The sequence below is a fragment of the Archocentrus centrarchus genome, chromosome 10 (genome assembly GCF_007364275.1).
Source record: "Archocentrus centrarchus isolate MPI-CPG fArcCen1 chromosome 10, fArcCen1, whole genome shotgun sequence".
NCBI classification, from domain to species: Eukaryota; Metazoa; Chordata; class Actinopteri; order Cichliformes; family Cichlidae; genus Archocentrus; species Archocentrus centrarchus.
In genome coordinates this window covers 18,423,154-18,445,131 of record NC_044355.1, presented here as the reverse complement: position 1 = coordinate 18,445,131, position 21,978 = coordinate 18,423,154, and the positions used below count along the sequence as shown (strand labels likewise).

Below are 21,978 nucleotides of genomic sequence, written 5' to 3'. Positions count from 1 at the left end.
CACATGTTTAGCGCAGGCATCGTTTTCCTAAAACATGTCTTTACCATGAATGGCGGATTTGACATCACAACTGTGGCTTTCTGGAATAACTTATCTGAGGAATGGGTTGCAGTGAAAGGAAGTCTATTGATGACAAATGAAGTGGGAGAATCAAAGTCAGGCTGTTATAGAGAGGGAAAGGTGCTTCTTTAGAGAAAACACTGACATTAATCAATAAAAACAAACTGAATTAGGCTGTTTTTAAAAAGCTTATCATTTCATAGCCACCCCCCCCCTAACCCCCCCCCCTAACCCCCCAATCCATTACCCACTCTTCTCCCACCCCCCCACCCTCAAAAATGGCTCTAGAATCACAAAACAAAGCTCAGTGACGATCTCACAAAACGATTCAACAACACATTTCAAGTCAAAGGAACATGAATCGTTATGACAACCAGTGAATCATATGGCACAAGTTTCCCTCTTTACTTTATATCGAGACAGAAGACCTCCTTTCATCATTGTCCTTCCACAAAATGCAACAAAGCATCATCACCGCAAAGTGTGTTGCAGTCTTTACAAGGTGGATACGCTAATGCCCCTTTAAGAACGCCTGTCGTAGCATGCCGTTGGACTTCATTATCAGTAAAGGAACGTTACAATAAAAATTATACGTCTGTCAGCACAGAAATCTCCATAAATATATCAGACAACTGAACATCAGTCAGAGAAAACTTCCTGTAGACCAGAAAGATGAGGGGTAAATGTCACCTGTACACAATCTACACCTGGCCTGGCTTCCCAGTGGGACCAATTACTGTAGTTTTCTTGCATTGATGGCACAATACGCTTAAAAGAAGTAAACACTTTTAAAACAGGTTCACATTCCCCTGCCCCACACTTTCCCCAGAATGAAATAGAATAAATAAAAATACAAGAAGAGATGAACCATAAACAGGTTTCTCCAGTCATCCTCGAGTAACACAAGACAGCGACAATATGAAGAAATGCATGCTCGCACACAGTCAGATGAGATGAAGTGGTAAAATGCTCAAGGCATGTCATCTTCTGTCTTCCCCAAAACACCACTTCTTCACTTAGACCTATAAAATTTGACAGCTGATATGGGCTAGCCAGCGCCCGTCACATCATTTTATGTTTCATTACAGTACATTACAAGGAAAGGAAAAAAGGTTAAATTAAATACTTTGACAAGGCTTTGTAGCAAAGGGGAAGAGGAAGGGAGGGAAGGAGGAGAGAGGAGCAAATACAAAAAACAACGAACAGCATCAGTAGGAATTTTTGTTTTAGAAAGTGGTTTTCCCTGTAACTGTACTCTCTAAAATAGTAAACATCTTCACAGAGTAAACACACATCACACATGGAGAAGCATTGTCCCTCTCCATTATACCTCATCACTGATCCTCCTGCAAACTGCAAAGGGATTTTGCTCCATAGCTTAATATTGTCACTTCACTATTTTTTTTTTTTTACACTCTCCTTGATGAATCCTGTTCATCGTTTTTCTTTTTTGTTTCGTTTTGTTTTGTTTTTTTCACCATAGAAAAACATATAAGTACCAGCTAGGTTCCTTCACAGTTCAGTTTAGTGCAAAGAGACCACACGCTCCCTCGTTGGTGGGAGGTTAGCTGCCTTCACTGCCTCATGTCTTTGCCAGGACGTTGGACCTGATGGGAGCAAAGAGGTGAAAGGTTAACGAAGGAATGCGCGCCTGTTTAAAGTGGAGCATTTCTCATTGGATGTGCTCTCACCTGAGTGCTTTCCATCTGTCCTTCTCTACCTGATTCTCTGGACTCTCACTCTCATAGGATGCAAGATAGAGCCCTGGGAAAAAATGATAACAGATAAGTAAAAAAAAAAAAAATGACACTGTGTTTAAAATCTTCTTCAAGAGCTGTTCATATCTTTCTGAAACAAAATAGTGGATCGGCTATCAGAGCCACTCGCAAAGGCACGAAGCAAACTGGACTGAAAATGAAAGCTATGTGCCAGGTCCTCACCGTCCTCGCTGAAGATGGGAGCAGTGTGGAGGTAGTGTAGGATGGCCCTATCCTCCTCAAATGGACACTCCACCTGTTTCCATGTCATGAACTCGCCAACTTGCCTCGCCAACTCGACAAATTTCTAAATGGGTAAATAAAAAGTTACGTAAGTAACCACTTAAAGGTTTAAGATGAGGTTAATAAAGGAGAGACCGAGTTAGGAAACAGTCCCACCTCAAAGTTGACGTGGCCATTGGGCAGCCGATTGGCACAGCCTTCATTCAGGAAGTAAATGTCTTTTATCAGCAGACTGAAGAAGGGAATCACAATCTGACGAGAGAAAACAGGCAGGAAGTCAAAGTAAATACTGATGCCAAGTAACAGTCCCAAAGCCAGCGTGCTTTTGGAGTAAATCGATCAATATGTTGCTGAGCCCCACCCTCTCTCTGTTACTGTTGGCAGTTTGAGAGCGATGGGCGGCCCCCCTCAGGGCAGTCCTGTAGTTGTAAAAGTTTCCAGTGGGATCCATCTGATGCTGTCAGAGTAAATGGCACGAAGCAAAACGCTGTCAGCATCAAGTTCTTTGCCACCTTTTACGTCTCAGTCAGCAAACAGCTCAAGTGTGTTTACCTCAAGAATGAAGAACTTGGCAGTCTTAGCTTTGCTCCAAGTCTTCTTCAGCCGTGACACAGGACTCATGTTCATACCAGCTAAGAGAAAAAAAAAATCTGTTAACTTTTAACACCAGATGGGAATTATCAAGTGCAACTATGTTCAGGTATTGTAAAACAAACAGCTCACAAATAATTGCCATGAGTGAGTTGAAGTTTCCAATGTTGAAACACTCCCTGGCCACATCGATGAAGAACTCTATCACCTGGGCCCTCTGTTTCTTCTTTGCTGGCTACAGAAGCAGGACAATAAAAGCATCTTTTAAAATTATTCCTTAAATTTTCATAGAGATTGTTATCTGTACAGGTACAAATCCAGGCGCAAACATTGTCAGTGCAAATGTAGTAACACAAAATACCCATTAAGGGGCAGTGTTGCTCTTTTATGAGAACAAATTACAACCACAGTGGTTTTCTCCTATAATTACCATTAAATAAATAAAGAGAATCTATAAACCATCAACATGCACATATGCTAAAATGGTCACTCAAGTATATTGTGGAGCACTACTGAGATTTCCAGGTTCAGTCTGAAGTAGATTTTAGTGAGCTGTTTGTAATCTCTCTCTGTTCTCAGTCCATTTACTGTTTGTTTCCTACTAAAGTCTCATGTTAGAAGTATGAGCTTTGTGTAGCGCTATTTTCCACTCACCATGCAGATCTCTGTAGCTACCAGGTAACACAGTCTGTTAAACCATCTCACATAGGCTTCCAGGTTGGAGGTTTTTTTCTTCTGGTCACTGAAGCACGGCTGCTAATAACACACACACACACACACACACACACACACACACACACACACACACACACACACACACACACACACACACACACACAAAACAAGTGAGGATAAAGAGGGCTACCAATTGGGAATTCCACTATTAATTAGCTTCCCATCTATGAGCCTGACCCCCTGTGTGGGTGCAAATGATGAAGCCGATGATCTCGGAGTGGAAATAATAGAACAAAATTAGAGTACAAAAAAAAAAAAAAAAAACAAGCAGAAGGAGAAATGGGGTGAAGACGAGTTAAAGACACAGTAACCGAATATGAAAGGAAATCCTTGTGAATAAGTGACAGTGATGGAAGGGAGAGTGAAAGTGTTACACAATTACACAGAGAGGGTACACAGACCACACTGTGTGTGCTTGTTGTAGTGACTTAGGCTTACTGACATTTGTTTGGACATATACGAAATAACAATATGAACCATTTATGGAAATATGAACAAATGCTGTGGCTTTATTTAAAGTCAACAAATGGATGTTACCTCTGGTTCTAAAAAAGTGAAGCCAATGCAGAAGTGAGTTAAACCTGAATTATTTTTAATGGCCAGCAGGGGGTGACTTATGTGAGAGTGTAGAGAAGTCTAAGTAAAATATTACCCCACGTTTCCTCCCTTCATTCATGACCTCCTTAAATAAATAAACTATTTAAAATGCAAGTTTTAGGTCTTTATCAATATGGTATGATGTTCATTTTGTAAACTAAGGTTCTAGTAAAATAGACATGAAAAGTACAGTGTCTGGTCATGGCTAATTCATGATAAGTAGCTGCTATAGGATATTGGCATGTACTAGCCTTAGTTTCCCAGTCAGGTACATCCATCACTGGTTTGGTGTGACTGTTCAGTTTTCAAGAACATCTTCTTTTAAGCCTGTTTTTCACTATCTAAAACTACCATAACTAATATCACAGTAAGAGTTGAACCTTGTTAACTCATCTAACTAACACTAAAGCTGGACTCGACACAGGAAACGATTTGCAGCGACATGGCAACCACAGACCATAGAAAGTCAGTCGGCAACTTTGAGCGACTATGGGTGAAAAAAAATGCAGGTAGTGTGAAGTGGGCGGGTGGAGGCGAGCTTTTGAAAGGACTATCGATGAAGCATACTGGGATTGACATAATTATGACACAGTAGTAAATACATTAGAAGGTTACCTAGGAAACCAGAGCCAGCAATAATGACTCGCAACCAGCTGTTAGCTTTAAAGAATGCGAGACAAGCGATTCGCTTCCTGTGTGGACACAGCTCAATTGTTAGCCAGCTCAAACTTGGTCACGTGTGGTTTTAAAAGACCAGTGCCAAACGTCCGGTTTGGCATTGGTCAAATGTGAGACTCGACTCCACAAATGAATGGGTGACGTCTTTAATTTATAGTCAACAGGTCTGACCCAAGGACAGACTCTGGGTTTCTGCAGGCCTACTACAAAAGATTACGCAAAACTAGCAAATTCAAATTCAAATTAAATATAATAGTTCATAAAATTAAAGTTCACCTGTGTTCCATCGAGGGGGTCTTTCTGAACAAAAGCTTGGACAAACTCCTCCGGGCCAATACGACTCAGATGTTCCTGGAAAATACAAACACACAGTCATGACTCACTCATCGCTGCAGGACACTACATTCACTTGCATTCATTTCCTAGACTCACCCCAACCATAACACAGCTGACCTGAACTTTAAACTAACCCTAACATCATATTAAGTCTTTCCTTGACAGCGCAAACTTATTTATGTTCCCACAGCACAAGCATTAGAAGTCCGCTCACACACACCATCGGGGGTAGCCCCATTAATAATTCTTTCATTTCAGTAATGGAAGGCAATCAATATGGGCAAGTAATGACTCACTGAGGTGACTCATTGGAATCATATTTCCTCAAAGTGACACTTGAGACAATATTCACCTCTATTAAAAGACAGCTGTGGAGTCACATACATGTGCAGATCAAAATGACTCATTAGAGCCATCTCAAATTACAATCCAAAACCAAAACAGTGCTGCCCATAAACGCACACACACAGTGACATAAAGCGCAGTTGTGTTCTTTTTTACATGTTGATAAAACATATAAAAGAACATATAAAAGGCAAAATAGTATCCGGGATGTGTGGATTATACATGTCTGTCTATTTGTCTGTCTCGGGCTTTCTGTTCCCTTTTGTGTGTGTGTATGTGTGTGTGTGTGTGTGTGTGTGCATGTGTGTATGCATGTGAAGCTGTCAGGTCACATATATCCACAGCAGTTTTTATCCCCTTTGTTTGAGGCCCCGGGCACATCACTGACTTCAGGGGTGATGTCACCGCACAGACAAGGGTACAAGCTTATTCATACACGTGTCCACATGGAGACACACATGAATAGACTGAAGGCACCATGCATGCAGTGTGAGGGACACCGCACGGATCCTTTGTTCATGTGTGTTTCATCGCATTATTCCCTTTGTTCTTCTTTCTATGAAGGCAGTTAGTGCTGGCATAGCTGACAAGTAATAATCAAGGTTATGCTGCAAATAGCTTTAAAATGCAGCAAGATCACAATGTTAAGTTATTTTGACAATTTTTGTTCGCTATTATGCCTCTCACTGGCATTCCTTTGTTCTTTTAAAATATTTATCACCCTCCCGTTCCCTCTCCATATCCCTGGTTGATGTTATTTAATGTTTATGTCCTTGACATGGACTAAATCTCCACCCATGCTTCACCATTCTTCGCCTTGATGTCTCCACTGGCATCCTTTCCGCTTCTCCTCGTCCACCCTTATTATCGTCTCTTACCACTGACCTCTTTCTAACCCGCATCTCTCTATTCCTCCTTCCCTCCTTCCCTCCCTCCCCCCTCTCCTTACCAGCTCCACGTGGGTGAGCTGTTGTGCCAGTGTGTAGGGGTCATTGCAGATGGAGAGTATATCCTTCTGGATGGGCGGAGGCTTGGTCTTGAAGGCCACCAGCTTGTCAGAGATGGAGGAGGCGTTGAGGGAGACCTTGACAATGCTCTCTTCCCCCTGGCTCATCAGGGACAGCCTCTGGCTAAGTTTCTGCAGCACCTGGTTCAGGGTTTTCCAGTACGCCTTGAGATGAGGGGAGAGCGACATTTATAACATTTTATTGTAGTTGTCACAGTGCAACAGAGATGTGCTGTGTGTCCTATCCAGTAATGTGTGTTTTGGCATCTCTCCCTCCCTCCACACGAGTGGTTCAAAGAGGCCGTGAGGTCAGCCTGTCTCACAAATGACCTAGAGCCACACCTCCCACATGCATGCACACACACCCATAGTGTAGACAGCCAGCTGTAAATAGTGTCACATTCATCAGTACCTGTCCTTCCTCCTTCCTTTCTACGCTCCCTTCACCTCTCTACATTTTTCCTACGCTTCCACTCTGACTACTACTCCTCTACCTTTTCTTCTGCTCTCTGTGTCCTTGTATCTCCATCCCCCCTTTTTTCTCCATTCGTCTCCTTCCCTCTATTTTCCCCCCAAGGCTGCAGAGCCACTCCTCTAATGTCCTTCCTTCCTCTCTCTGTAAGATTTGTGAGATTACGTAACAGGCTGTGGCTACTCACCCTACACCCTACACTGACAATCTGACTCCTTCCATCAACCACCACAGAAGAAGTGACGATAATTAAATCTAGTTTCCCATCAGTATATTTTTTCCCTGCAGATGCTTTCCATGCAGGATTTTTTGTTCTATTTGGTTATTCTATCCTCTTTGAACATTTACATCCTTATTTACATATACATCCTATATTACATAAACACGATCGGACGTGCACATAATACTGATACCTCATCACATGGTGCTATCCTGTGAATGATGTCTTTGAGGTGTCCGACCATCTTTTCATCCCTGAAGTCGGACGGGAACGTCTCTGTCCATTCTGTCAGCAGCTGCAAGATCTTGGGCCCAAACTTGCGTACTTTTGCCTGTTGTTTAAGACGTGAGAAAGATTTACAACTAGGCGTGCTACATGAGAGAAACAAAACACCTTCATAAAGTGGTGGCAAAAACAGTCAGTGGTTATTTAGATGCTCATATGCAGAAGATAAGTATGCCTGAATGCTTCTAATGTGCAAGAATATGTATTTATGTGTGGTGCAGTGCTGACCGTATCGAGTGGGCTCTGATCCAGCTGCTGCTGTTTGATGCACAGCTCACACACCCTTGCCAGCAGCTCCGGAGGAGGAATGAACAGACGAGCGCTCAGCAAGAAGGTAAACACATAGGCTTTCTGGCAAAGGACATAAAAAGACACCCCCGCTACATCAATAAACACCACTGCAGCTTATTGTAATTAAAAGAAGCAGAGGAGCACTTTAAACATAGACATGGGGTTAATAATCTAATAATTGGCAGTGCTGTTACTATGACTAAAGTGAAATGGACTCTGAGGCTGATGGGAGCTTTTAATGAGCAGCAGGGACTGTAGCACATTTCATTTTACCTCGGGGTAGTAATCGGCAGTGGGCACCAGGTTCTGGATCAGGGTGTCCAGGGAGGCAGAGGTGATCGGCGGCCCGTCGGCAAGGCAAGCCCCAGGCCCAGGCCCCGGCCCCGAGCCCTCCTGTGGGGCCTCCTCCTCCCCAGGCTCAGCACAGGCCAAATGAGGGCTGAAGCCACTGGGAGTGGTAAACATGGTGCCTGAGCACGCAGTCTGGGGCATTCCTGACTAGAATATAGACAAAAAAACAAAATAATGTCAGCAGGACAGAATGAAGTAGAGTTTTAGAAAAATGATGAAGGTAGAGCAGGTTATCTACTAATCAGAAGGTTGGTGGTTTGATCCCTGGCTGCTCTAACCTGCATGCAAAAGTATTCTTGGGCAAGATACTGAACCCCGAGTCGCTCCCGATGCGTTCATCAGTGTGTGATGTTAGATAGAATGCACTTAGCCACAGAAAGTGCTTGAATGAATGTGTGTGTGTGAATGGGTGAATGAGGCATGTTGTATAAAGTGCTTTGAGTGGTCAAGCAGAGTAGAAAAGCGCTATATAAGAACCAGTTCATAAAGGTCTCTGGTACAACTATATAACTGGGACAGTTTGTGTAATTCAGTGTAATTTGCTCTCATGGATGCATTCAGTGACATAGAAACAGAAGCTCTGCATTGTTACTGTAGTCCAGTCCATCTCCAGTTACTCCCCTCTTCAGCTCCAGCTAACCAGTATTGCCGGTTGCCGCTGGTGCATCAGGGTAGAAATGTTGCCACACACAACAGATTAAAATCTCTGTATACTGTGAAATGCTGAGAGATGCACCTATTAACAGTTTGGCATCTTTCTGGTTTCCACTCACTCTAGCTGACCTGCTGGACCCAAACATGTGCATCCTCCTAACGTATCATATCCACTCTTATTTTCCAATGCAGGCATTCTTACTTCGCTCACTCGTCATTGTTGGGAGAGAGTGCCCCCTCCTAAACACCAGGCCCCGCCTACCACACTGACATGACAGAGGTGAGAATGAAAAAAAAAATGGGTCACACAGTCACTGTGGAGACTGATCATGTCATCTCAAACACTGAAATGTATCCCTTTTCCTTTGTAAGGCTTTGGCTTACACATTTTAAAAATTCAACATGCTCTTTCCCTCAGTGGACCAACGCTGCAGCACTAGTGGAAAGGAACGCTTAATGTGGTGTGAGCTAGAGCTGTAATACCATAATGTCACATGCAGTACAAAAGAGCTCTTCTTCATCACCAGGTTTTAAAATGGCACCCTATTAACAGTTAATTTCATTTTATAGTGTCATCAAACTCATCTGTGCCTCTGTGCTCACTGGCAGCCACCCGCTGACTAAGATGACCCATAGCACCGCATCCACCAAGAGAAGCTTCAGTCTTTCAGTTGCTTTAGTGGTACAAAGCATCTCTGCCTGCAGGAGTCACAATAAAGGCAGCAAACTGACATGCTGGCAGTGAGACCTCGAGCAACAATATGAAGGAAGTTATTTTTGATGTAAACGTGAGATATTCTTCCTGTTGTCTGTAGCCTGGACAACAGCTAGGCCTAAATGTGCATTTGAACACACAGTATTGTGTATATACAACAAATTTCGGAGCAGAAACAAAAGAAACTGAGAAGCCACGTGTGTCAATATTACTTTACATCCAAGAACAGTGAAGGTTTTCTGCTTTCACTTCATCCTCTGCTGACCGCCACATGCCGCCTCAATAAATGGGTATCATAGGTCCCTGAGTTGAAAGGTCAAACACACAGCGCCACGCATAAATGCACCTCATGTTTCAAGTTCCCTGTGTGAGTGGATCAGCTTTCCTTTGTTCTCCTTGTTCCCCTACAATCGAGCACTTATTCATGCACTTGTGCACACCTAGACACAAACACACAACGACAGGCTCATAAAAAGCTGGGGGATGGGGAGTTCTGCAAAACGTTTTCATAGCCTTCCTTCCTACTTAAAACCACTGACACCCAAAGCCATATTTTTTAAAAATGTGCTGTGGTTAGATAGACATCTTGTCTGAGTATCAGAGGTGCGATCTTGGCTCTGTGATATACTGACAATGTGCGAGAGGGGCGGAAAAATGTGTGACCAACCAAAATGCCCTACATCTGATTGAGACACATCAATCTAGACACTAAAGCCTTATAAGCAGTGAGAACAGGCAAGCAGGGGAATAAACTGTTTAAACTGTACATTTGTAGAGTTATAATGACTTTTTATTATTATTATCATTAATCCAAACTGCTAAAATGACCTTAAATTACATTTGAGATGTTTTTCACCCATAAAAGTTGTCATCACTGTCTAGAAAAGGCTCCTAAACTGGGGTGTCCTTGCAGTGACCTCTTGCAGATCGGATTATAACACCAAGCCATAGAGAACAAGAGAGAGGACAACAGAACAGGAGTGAAACTTCCTTTATGTTAGGACTGGCAGGTGGGAAATATCTGCTCAGCTCTGGGCGACTAAATCCGGCATTTTAAATACGATTCACACATACAAACACTCGCACAGCCCTCTATGTCGCTGTGTTTGTATTTCTACATGTATAGGAGTGTCTGAGAATTTTATATTACGTGCTCACACTGTCAATGATTCCCCCTATCGCATGTGATAATCTCCACGCTCCGTATTTCTCCCCACTGCTTCCTCCTCAGCCTCCCACTCCTCCCTCCAGCACTTCTCAGGCTCTGAGTCATTATTTCATCACAGCTCTGCATCGCTGTCAGTCGATATCTCGCAGTTTCGTGCAGTCCGGTAACTCATCTGCAGATGTGTGCACTGTAGAATGGACAAGCCATTAGGGTCTGTGTATGACCCATGAAAGAAATGTCTTTTCTGTTGCCACTGAGAGTAAACACGAATGATTTTAGGGTTTAGGTTTATGATGATGTGAGAGTTTGTAGTAGACAAACTGCAGTGGTGCAACTTTAAGTGCTGACATGAAGTGAAAGACAAACTGTGTAACTTTTGTTGACCAACGGCCAATTTCATTAAAAGAGACAACTGAGGAGATGTAGGGCTTGTAATGAAACAGCAGCGAAAACAGAGAGAAAGACGAGAAAAAAGAAGGTTGGCAAACTGACTCAATAATATCAATAAGAGCAATAAATAATGAGGTTTGCTATACATTAGCAAACAACAGCCACCATCAGCTGTTGGTCATGTCATGCCATGCTATTTAAACTTCCTCTAAAATGCATGGCTTCGTGTAAGCTCCCAGGGAAGACCAGCTTACCTAAGACCAAGTCTTATGACTGACAAACTGAAACACTTCCTTTAAAATGTCACACTTTTCTAACATGCCGTATTGCTCACACCGCTTTCCCTACAGTGTGAAGAAGTCATCCACAGCTGTACTCTATGTATAACTTGTTTTCATACCTCCTGATACACGCAGCCCCCTCTGCGCCTGTCACATTGCGTCAGCGCTGCATGAAAAAACACACTGAGAAACACGCAGCTAAGAACAGGTGAGTGTAGTGATGTGTGCTTTAATCCCCCCCGAGATCTCCGGTAGCCTTGCACTCTGTCTAGACAGCTGGGAGGGGGGAGTGTCATTGTTCTGGGCAGCGCATGCGTCTGTTTTGTTGTGTGATTTTTTTTTTTTCTTTTGAGGCTGTTATCGTTGTCATCAGGGGATCTGTGTGTTAATCACAGCAGAATGGCACGGTCTGTGGCCACACAGTCTTTATCAGCACCTTGACTGTCAAGCTGCACATGTGTCGATGAATCAAATGCATTCCTGGCACGACCGGCCTGTTTAAAGCTGTCAAACAGCTTTTGTGCACACTTAATCCACTGTCTTCTAGTAATTGTTTCCAATTTGCTCTCGGTAAAACCTGTTAAACTTAAAAAAAAAAAAAAAAAAAAGAGAGAGAGTAATGGTCACACCTACTGTGCTTGTGTCTTCACGGTTTGGTGAATGGTGACAAAACTACTGACAAATATTCTCTTTCACAGGGGGGGTTGATGGATGAGCAGCACTGGAGACAGATCTCCATTAAGGATGAAGAGGCTTCTCCAGCACAAACCACTATCTGATCTTTACCATCAGTGCATCAAGGGTCAAAGGGGAAGTGGTGAGGTTACTCAGTGGGGGGCAGGAGCACCACAGTAGCAGATTTGAGGCCACCAGCTTTGAGATCGCTCTGCTTACTTCCACTAGGGCAAACTAATTTTAGTTCACTGGCTCTGCTGCTCATGATTATTAGTCATCACCCGAGCAAGACAAGGAACTCGTCTATAGGTCAACACCCACGTGAATATTAGAATAAACAGTCTAGCTGTTTTGAGACTTAAATGAAAGCGCAATGCCAAACTACACAAATTAACCACTTCTGAGTTTGGCCAAGAATGAGCCATTTTTTCACATTATGGAAGATATAATCCACACTTTTATATTTTCATCCCCTCTGACTTTAGATAATTGATTGAACAAAGTCATAAGCAACATCGTTATCGTTGCTTAATAACATCCTTCCAGACACTTGAATATGTTCCAGGTAAGTGTTTTCAAAGCTGTTTTCATGTCCTTGAGCAGGGGCGATTCTACAGTCTGTTTGGGACCCAGGTAAAAATTGACAGGGGGCCCCTCCAACTCCAACCTACGTTCATCACCGTTATGTTATAAATGATCTGACACCACAAAAAAAGGTGCTCTCAACTTGATCACGTCACAAACACCAGAGCTGAATACACTGGGCTGCTCTATTAGCCAAGCTAACTAATGTTAAATGTCAAAGTAAAAGGTGTGTGTGTGTGTGTGTGTGTGTGTGTGTGTGTGTGTGTGTGTGTGTGTGTGTGTGTGTGTGTGTGTGTGTGTGTGTGTGTGAGAGAGAGAGAGAGAGAGAGAGACAGAGAGAGAGAGACACTAAAAGAACTGAAAAAGTTGTAGGTCCAAGTCATGTTATTTTAATATGCAGGTGAAGGTTTAGCAGTCACTTGCTAAAATAATCAAGATGCTTCCTGAACACATGCTTCTCTGAAACTTCTTTATATTATTCAGGATTAATTAACAGTGCCTTCACTACGCCATCCAGCCCCAAATCTCTTCTTTGAGTATTTAAACTGATAAATATTATTCTTCAGTTGTTGAACTCTCACAGCCGTTGGCAAAGAAGTGAACTGTTCCACATCTGTACTTCTGAAAGACTGAGCCTCTACTGGGAAGCTCTTTTTATACCCATTCATGTTTCTCACCTCTTGCCGTTTAACATAATCAGTTCTGAGATGTTGTCCCACATTTCATTTTCAGCTTTTTGTTGCTTCTATCTTATCTTTTAAAACTTGTTGCATCAAATTCAAAGTTAAGTAGTCTGAACGTCATTGCATTTTGTTTTTATTTATATTTTATGCAGCATTCAAACTTTTTTTTGAAACTGGATTGTGCTGTCGAATATTTTAGTACATTTTTTGAACATCTCTGATTCCGGACCCCTTATATCTAACTGACTGTATCAATACTGAGAAAAACCACAAAGAAAGATGGAAACAATTACGTGATGCAGTGCTATTCTTAGACAAGCAGCGAATCATCTGAAGCTAGAAAACCAAATATCCGGGGCATGGGTACTACAGCAACGTTTTATTTTGCTTCTGTCATTTCTTCCTGGTTTCAGAGATCACAGCTAAAGGAAAGTCAGACCAAGATAAAAAGTGTTTCCCCTTTCTTGCTCAAGAGGCTGATACCAAATGGCATGTAGCGACAGACTTGGCTCTACTGTTGTTTATCTTATCCTCTGTGTACTCCATTATAGCAGCTTCCTCCTCACCAATGAAATTACGTACTCTAACATTTCCTTTCTAATTTCAGACCCACATGTGCGCTCCTTTAACAGTTTCAGGACTTCATCTATTTAAGGACAGTGTTCTAAAAAAGCAAATATTTGCGTATTTTTGGGACTGACACTGTTTTATGTTCCACTGAGAATTTCAGCGCTGGCCTAAATTTTCCAGTGAGTTCTTTGAAAGCTGAAATGATGCGACTAGAAAAATAATGGAGTATTCTCAGGATAGCATGGGCTTAAAAGCGAGTAAACACCTCTTTGTCATCCAGCGTCTCACTTCTCTTCCCCTTGCATATGTCCCCTATTTTACTCTCCTCCTTTATCTCCCACCCTACGGCCTAGTTTTTAATGCTCCCACTCGGGACGCCTGTACAGATGGCCCTGCAGCAGCCTGCTCTCCCAGTGGGAGCTCCTGGCATTGGAGGCTTTTTGGCCTTCTGCCTCTGCCATCATCCCCAGTCACTACGGGGGCCCAAGAATAAGTGTATTGGCGTCCAGACCGAATGTCGAGGTACACGGGATGAGCCAAACTGGCTGCTGAGCTGCACAGTAACCGCCTGGCACAGCTGACAACAGAGAGACCACAAAATACCACACATGTCACTACACACGCTGCAACAAAACCAAACCAGCGCACTATTGTTGGGTAATGGTGTGTGTGCATATTTGAGGAGCCGAGAACAATTGAGGACATTGTATCTTGAAAAAACATATGAATGCACACTTGCACCCACACGGCCGCCAAACACAGGATTGAGTTACAGTGAAGGCATTCCGGTTCCACACCCATTCATCAGCTTTTTTTTTTTTTCTCTGTGGTTAAAGGCTGACTGGGGTTGAAAATCACAGTCAGAGCTCAACAGGGACACACTCCCCAAATCCCTTTCATTGGAATTCCCCCCGCAGTGTCTAAGTGGAGTTACACGGATATACTGGCACCTGTTCCCCACCCACCAGCTCCAACAATCCCAGTGCAAAGCTCACTGGGAAATCTCCCTAATGAAGACAGCTTGTGTTTGTGCACCCATCCTCATTCCTGAGCAAGTTCGGACACAGCTGCCGTCACGCAACTGTTTGAGTTTTTTTGTTTGCGTACGTGCGCGCAAAGAGCCCGAGACAGTCAACGTCCATCCAAGTCCAAGCGAAGTCATTTACTTACTACGAAAACAACCGTCTGTCTCACCGTTCTCCAAGAGGTGCTGCTATACTTCAGTGTTCTGCACTGGAACACGAGAGACATTGCAGACAACTAATCTCTAAAGTCAAACTGTCACTTTAGTAAAATTTACATTTAGATGGAATCGAGTTCATCACTGCAGAAAACCATTAACTGTGGGAGGGAGAAAAACCTCCAACTTTAAAGGTTGAGCACCATTATACATAGACTCCTCTTTCAAACCACTTCACATGTGTGAAACACACTTCTGAATCCATTTCCCTGGTTTGGCGAGGATAAAAATTGTGTATTAAAATGAGCTGAAGGTCTCTGACATGATGAGTCTGGGCAATCTATCACGTTATGTAGAGGTAATTGGAGCTGAGCATGGATTGGCTCTTAGTGAGCACATAGCACATGTCTGAGTTACGAGTGCCCTAAATCTGCCATTCACAGTGGTCATAATGCCTTAAAAACAGGCATGTATTATTCATAATATCCCAATTTACAGCCACCATTCACTTTTTCTACTGTTGCAGAGAATCAGACAAGTGTGATTTTTGTCTCTGTCCTAAACAAGCGTAATTTTTCCTCAAGTGCTACTTATGAGGAATTACTAGCTCACCAAGTAAATGGGAGGAAACAGTGAGGAAAACCAGCGCAGAGCGATTGAGAGCATCCAGAAAGAAAATCTGAATGAAACAATGCCAGTGCGCAGCCACCTAAATAAACCGCTAAGCACTTTTTAAAATTAGACTGTGAATGGAAACACCCACTCAGCATTGTATTACTCTCAATCAAACCTGCACAATAACCACCGTGGAGTAATGAACGAAATAGTAACAGATGCAAATCTAATAAGCGCACCTTACTAAATTCATCACGACCGTCTGCTTTCCCGTTTAAGTACATCTATCAGCTCATTACAACCAGCACAGGCAGAGACCGCGCTGCGTGTCACTGCTGATGTATGAACTCAAAGCGTATTAATTAGCATTAGGAAATGTCATGGTCCTCTCTGTTCACCGCTCATGCTTCATGTATTTTGATTTGGTTCGACACAGACAACACCAAAACACAAGCTTCATTAATTCACAGATAGTTTCATGTTGCTATTTGGACAAAACATTTCAAATCCCTGTATGCCATTTTGTCCCTTATTGTCAAACAGATTCTCAAGCAGAACTGTGTTGTACACAGTGCAATATAATAATAATAATAATAATAGGAAATCATTTTACAGTCACACTTTCTACATTTTCATTGTTATGAGCGGTTCTACAAATTACACCATATAAACACTGGAGTCAGCTTTGACTCAGTTTGCAGAACGCAGTCAGCTCCATCCCTGGCCTCCCCATGTGTCAAAGTGTCCTTGGGCAAGACACCGAACCTCAAATGTCTCCCGATGGCAGGAAAACTCCTTGCACAGCAGATTCAATTGTGTGTCTATAAATGAAAACAAAACTCACGCACACTGTAAAGCACTTTGGAGAAAAGCTATAGGCTAAAAGAAGCTGCACTATATTGCCAGAAGTATTCGCTCGCCAGCCTTCGCACGCATATGAACCTGAGTGACATCCCATTCTTAATCCATACAAACAAATAAATTAAAAAAAGCTGCTCACCCTTTGCAGCTATAACAGCTTCAACTCTCCTGGGAAGGCTTTCCACAAGTTTAGGAGTGTGTTTATGGGAATTTTTGACCATTCTTCCAGAAGCGCATATGTGAGGTCAGACACTGATGTTGGATGAGAAGGCCTAGCTTGAGGTCCGGACTCTGTGCAGATCAGTCAAGTTCTTCCACACCAAACTCGCTCATTCATATCTTTATGGTCCTTGCTTTGTGCACTGGTGTGCAGTCATGTTGGAACAGGAAGGGGTCATCCCCAAACTGTTCCCAAAGTTGGGATCATGAAATTTTCCCAAATGTCTGAAGCATTAAGAGTTCCTTTCACTGGAACTCCACATAACACATCTCCACTCCTATAGAGTCCAGTGGTGGCGTGTTTCACACCACTGCATCGATGCTTTGCATTGTGTTTGGTGATGTAAGGCTCAGATGCAGCTGCTCGGCCACAGAAACCCATTCCATGAAGCTCTCTACACACTGTTCTTGAGCTAATCTGAAGACCACATGAAGTTTGGAGGTCTGTAGTGATTGACTGAAGAAAGTTGATGACCTCTGTGCATTACGTGCCTCAGCATCCGCTGACCCCGCTCTGTAATTATATGTGGCCTACCATTTTGTGGCCGAATTGCTGTCATTCCCAATTGCTTCCACTTTGTTATAATAATACTAACAGTTGACTGTGGAATATTTAGTAGTGAGGAAATTTCACAACTGGACTGGTTGCACAGGTGGTATCCTATCATGGTATCATGCTACAATTTATTGAGCTCCTGAGAGCGACCCATTCTTTCACTGTTTGTAGAAGCAGTCTGCATTCCTAGGTGCTTGGTTTATACATCTGTGGTCGTGGAAGTGATTGGAATATTGAATTCAATGATTTGGATGGGTGAGTGAATACCTTTGGTAATATAGTATATATCTACTACAATACAGTCCCGTCGCCAGATCTCAGTCTTAAGGGGGGCTTGTGCAATCCAACAGGGGGGCACCACTGTTATTAGCTTGATTAGTGATCTGGCTTGGGTGGGCGGGCCAGGGCGGGCCCAAGCGTATCAGTGGGCGGGCACGGCCCCCTAGGACCCGCCCATAGCGACGGCTCTGCTACAATATACCACCACAGCAGTCTGGGCTGGATAGATGTGGAATTTCCCTTATGCAATATATATTTTGAACCTTGCTTTAAAGCCATGTTTTCAAGCTTTTTCTCTTTACTGTTCAGGTGCATTGCAGTACTCAATGCCAACAGTTATAGTTACAGTACTATATGCTTGGTAGAGCTGTGCCATATCATATCTTCCTGTATAATACCGGTATTAGTTTTTACCTGATATAAAAATGTCATATCGTGATATTGCCAAAGAAACACCATGCTTTTACTTTCCCTAGTGCATGCAACAACAAGACAGGACCAGGCATATCTGAGAGCGAGAGCCAGTTTAATACCCAAAAAGGGAGCTATTTCAACTTCCTCCAACACACTTTGTAAAACATGGAAGCAAACTGTTCCCATTAAAGGCGAAAACAACAAACATGTTTCACCACTTGAGGCACACACCAAAACCACGCCGTCGAGTACAATCAGGCTATGAAGGAGGACACACTAGCACTAGAACCTTTTATCTTTCTATCAGTAGACAGCGCGCTCTACCTCCTGAACCACAACCACCCAAATGTTTAAAGCTTGCCTGTACTGTCTACAAGAACTTTATATGTATTACATTTTGTCAACATTTACATAAGAAACTGCATGACTGAAGTGTGATACTCAGTGCTATGAACATAATCTGTTCAATATCAAACAGTATTTCCAAGCACAAACACACTTGTTCTAATAAAACTGCTATAACAGCAAAGTTCAGTGTCAAATTTTTCTTTATTTGAAACTGGTGGCATGGCTGTCACCTCATACCACAGGTGAACAAAAGCTTGCCAGTCATTGCTTCATTACTTAAATACTATATCTGATGGAGTAATCAACATCCTCACTATTTATTGAACACACAATCGATCTAATCATATCCCGCTGCTTTTTTTTTTGACCCCTATGACAGCATGGGGGCCATGTGGAGGCAGCTAAGACCAGCTCTGGTGAGCGCAGAGCGTTTCCATGGAGTCAAGGCTCCTGTTGGGAGGTAATTAGATGCCTGCTGATTCTCCACTGTGACATCACACCCCCACACCCCACCCCTTTATTCCATCAAAATCCCTTGTTTGTCCTCGCTCCCACTCTCCGGTGACAGAGCAGCCAGCTCTGAGTGACTCCACATGTGAACCCCATCTGCCACAAGCTGTCAACACGATCAGTCTCATCACCTCCGAGTCAGGGGCAATGCTACCGTGTAGCCAAAGGACATCCCAAGAGCTGTCAGGTGCACGGATCACCACAATGTACTGCCCGTTTGTCAGCCGAGCACGTCCTGGCTATGTGAGATGTAACAAAACATTGGAATTCTTGACAATCCTGTAGTAATGTTAAATGGGGGAATTTCACATTTAGTCGGAACACAGTGGCGTTAAATAGAAGTGAAAATGAAGGCCAGTGCTTCACTTTTCTACATTGATCTATTTTTTAACTATTCATAAATTGTTTCATGTTCACGTTGTGCAATATTAACATTATAACATACTAGGAACACACTAGGTAATAAAATAAATTAAAATTAATCTTGGCTTAAAAAAAGAGGTTAAAAAAATAATTTTTCACTGGCTGATCATCCATCCATCCGAGCAGTACAGGGGATGGATTACAAGTCACATAACTCATTGCCCATTTAATAAAAGGACTACATGAAAAAGTCTTTGTATTTTATTAGTGCTTAATTCCTCACACAAGCATTGCCATTCACATGTAGCAGGTTTCTGTTTACATTGCCCCGTCACAGGACAGTAGTGGAATTCTGTCATACCAGTATAGTAGAGTACTGTGTGATCTTGTAGTCCTTCAAATACACACACTCACACACAAAACCCTTCCCCCATACAAACACAGCCATAAACCTTGCGGTGGTGATAAAGCTGTCATTGCTACCGGACTAACAGCTACAGTGTTTACCGCCCTGTTGACCTGCAACCAGAGAGACCCCCCCCCCTCCCTCCCTCTATACCTATGCACACAGGCCTCACTGTCTGGAAATTTGCCTCTTTCAGGCTCACATCAGACCAGATGATGCCCTCATTAGCAGCACACCTGTTATTCTCTGTAGACTCAGCCTGAATTGGAGGGAACATGAGCTGTAATCTATGTTCTGACAGACCCCTGCTCCAGTGACTTACATCTGTACATCCCCCCATCTACTGCACAGCAATAGCAAGCTGCCACATCAATTTAAAAAAAGAAAAGAAAAAAAAAAAGCAAAAACATTCTGGCTGAGGGCAGCAGGGTTCATGTATGGGCTCAGTGGAGACAAGGTCAGCTGCACTGGTAAACTCAAAGAGATGGAAGAAAGAGCTGTGCGGGGTCTTGATTGCTGAGAACAAAGTCAAAGGGCATAAATGATGCTGCAGGACTAAAATGATAATTCACTGTTTATCCAAAATGGATGACATGCTAAACGACAGAAGCAATGAATTGAATTATTCAATCAGCAAACGTGATACACGTTCTCACCCTTTGGTGCACACAGGAGCAAATACTGCCAGTGTGGGTGAAAGTGAGGAAATCACATTTTAGTGGGAGTTCAGTGCTAAACAGAAGAAGGCGTTAAAGAAAGGCAAAGGAGAGCATGTACTAAGAAAGAGGTGACACAGGCTGCTGCTGCCTCCTGAAACTCTGCACAGAGCAGGTATGGTCACAAAATGACACTCCTGGGGGGGGGGGACTGAGAGATGGAGCCTGGCTGAGGCATGGATGAGAGACACACGAGTTGCACGAGCAGAACTGACTCCCCACCTAACTGTGTTTTCAACAGAACCGGTTTTACTCTCATCCCCCTTTTGCATTAAGCTGCGAGAGACGGATAACAAATCCTTTTGGTCTGCACTGGGAAGCTGTGCAAGCTGCTACATCACCCTTGGGTGTCAAGGCTACTTACCACCAACTGGAGCCCCCCCCCCCCCCCCCCTTTTTTTTTCTTTTCATTCCAAGGAGAACAAAGTAAATGTCAACAGTGACACCACCCCCGTTTACTTTCTCCTACCCCAAGGCACATTTTAAGGGTGCATTTTGTTTGAGAAAATCAACAGCAAGTTTACACAGTTAATACTGACACCTTTTCACCATGTTAAGTAAACCCAGTCCATCACAGCATAGGATGCCGTGATATTTATTAGTTATCAGTGGCTACTGTCTATGCTCCCGATATCACAGTGTCATCTGCCCGCATGCATTATCGCCTATAAACGTGTCAAAGGCAAGAAGACGCAGCGACAGCGCTCTATAAAAAGAGCCGGATCCCTTCACGCCTTTAAACACACAGGCACGCCGCTGACTCACGCCACACACTGCGATGCTTCCATCGTAGTAAAGTGATGCAAGCGACGCTACTGTATCTCTACAACGAAAAGGAATCGTGATGTAATCACTGCCTCCAGTAGAACTTCTCACTGTGACGACACAGCGTCCCAGTACGCAGCATGTTTGGCTGATTAGAGCGCGCGCACACACACCTACCCATACGCACAATAGCCTACACACCGACGCGCGCAGGCTGTGGGCGTGAGCGCAATTTCAATATTTCATTATGATAATATGGTAGTTGTTGCCACTTACCAGCACTACACTTTAATCCTCATCTTTGATCAGGCTTGTATCCAATGTCAAATCAATATAAGCTCCGCGCCGGTTATTCCCAAATTAATTAGGGTTTAGAAACAGCCTGTTCAGCTGGGCATCAGCTGGAAGAAGCAGAGGCACAGCCTGTTTGCTCTAAGTAGTGTTTATAGTGTCTTGTTAAATGTCCCGCACAGGTTTCTACAGGTGTACAGCGGACACAAACGGAAGGTTACGCTGTTAAAAAGAGCGTCCCTGAAGGCGTGGCGACCGTCCTGTCCTGCGCCACAGAGAGTCGGCGGACTGCACAGTTTACATCCACACGTCCTAGGAGCAAGTGATCAGACGAAGCGGAGGGGAGCTCCAACTACTCACACACCGGTCAGGCAACATAAAATGGCTTCCGCTTTCGACTTTCAAAATAAGATGCTCTACGAGTACTGCGGGCATTCTCAAGAACCCCGAATAAGACGGTTTGAAGCCGTTTAAAGGGTACCAGGACAAATAAGACTGGTCCACTCACGCCCCGTTGCTACTTCTCACGATCCATTACATCTCGCTGTAATGGATCGTAAAATGTGGTTGACAATAATAATTCAAAACCAAGATTGAAAATCACAAACAAAATACATAGTTAAATGGAGGCTTTTTGGTCCCCTGGGGCTCTTCAGCTGCGAATCTGGAGCGTTTTAATCAATTAAACGGCTAAAAAGTCACTTTTCAACACATATTCATTTGCAAACAGTTTTGAAATTTCAGTCAGCACGGAAAAAATATTTTAG

General features: G+C 43.2%; 1 protein-coding gene across 2 annotated transcripts; it reads right to left on the bottom strand.

Annotated features, from left to right (window-relative positions):
- Positions 1-346: 346 nt before the first annotated feature.
- On the bottom strand, positions 347-21,515 carry LOC115786756 (ras-GEF domain-containing family member 1C-like). 2 transcript variants are annotated; one of them, XM_030739142.1, is made up of 14 exons: positions 21,197-21,515; positions 7,890-8,114; positions 7,554-7,676; positions 7,234-7,371; positions 6,292-6,513; positions 4,938-5,012; positions 3,306-3,407; positions 2,784-2,886; positions 2,613-2,692; positions 2,422-2,517; positions 2,217-2,312; positions 2,001-2,124; positions 1,752-1,824; positions 347-1,667 (listed from the first exon to the last, which is right to left on the bottom strand). In XM_030739142.1, the coding sequence occupies exons 2-14, from the start codon at positions 8,106-8,108 to the stop codon at positions 1,643-1,645; spliced, it is 1,476 nt and encodes a 491-aa protein (XP_030595002.1). In that variant the 5' UTR covers positions 8,109-8,114; positions 21,197-21,515; the 3' UTR covers positions 347-1,642. The 2 variants fall into 2 exon arrangements, with proteins under 2 accessions (XP_030595002.1, XP_030595003.1); XM_030739143.1 differs by having other exon boundaries at positions 3,306-3,404.
- Positions 21,516-21,978: the final 463 nt, after the last annotated feature.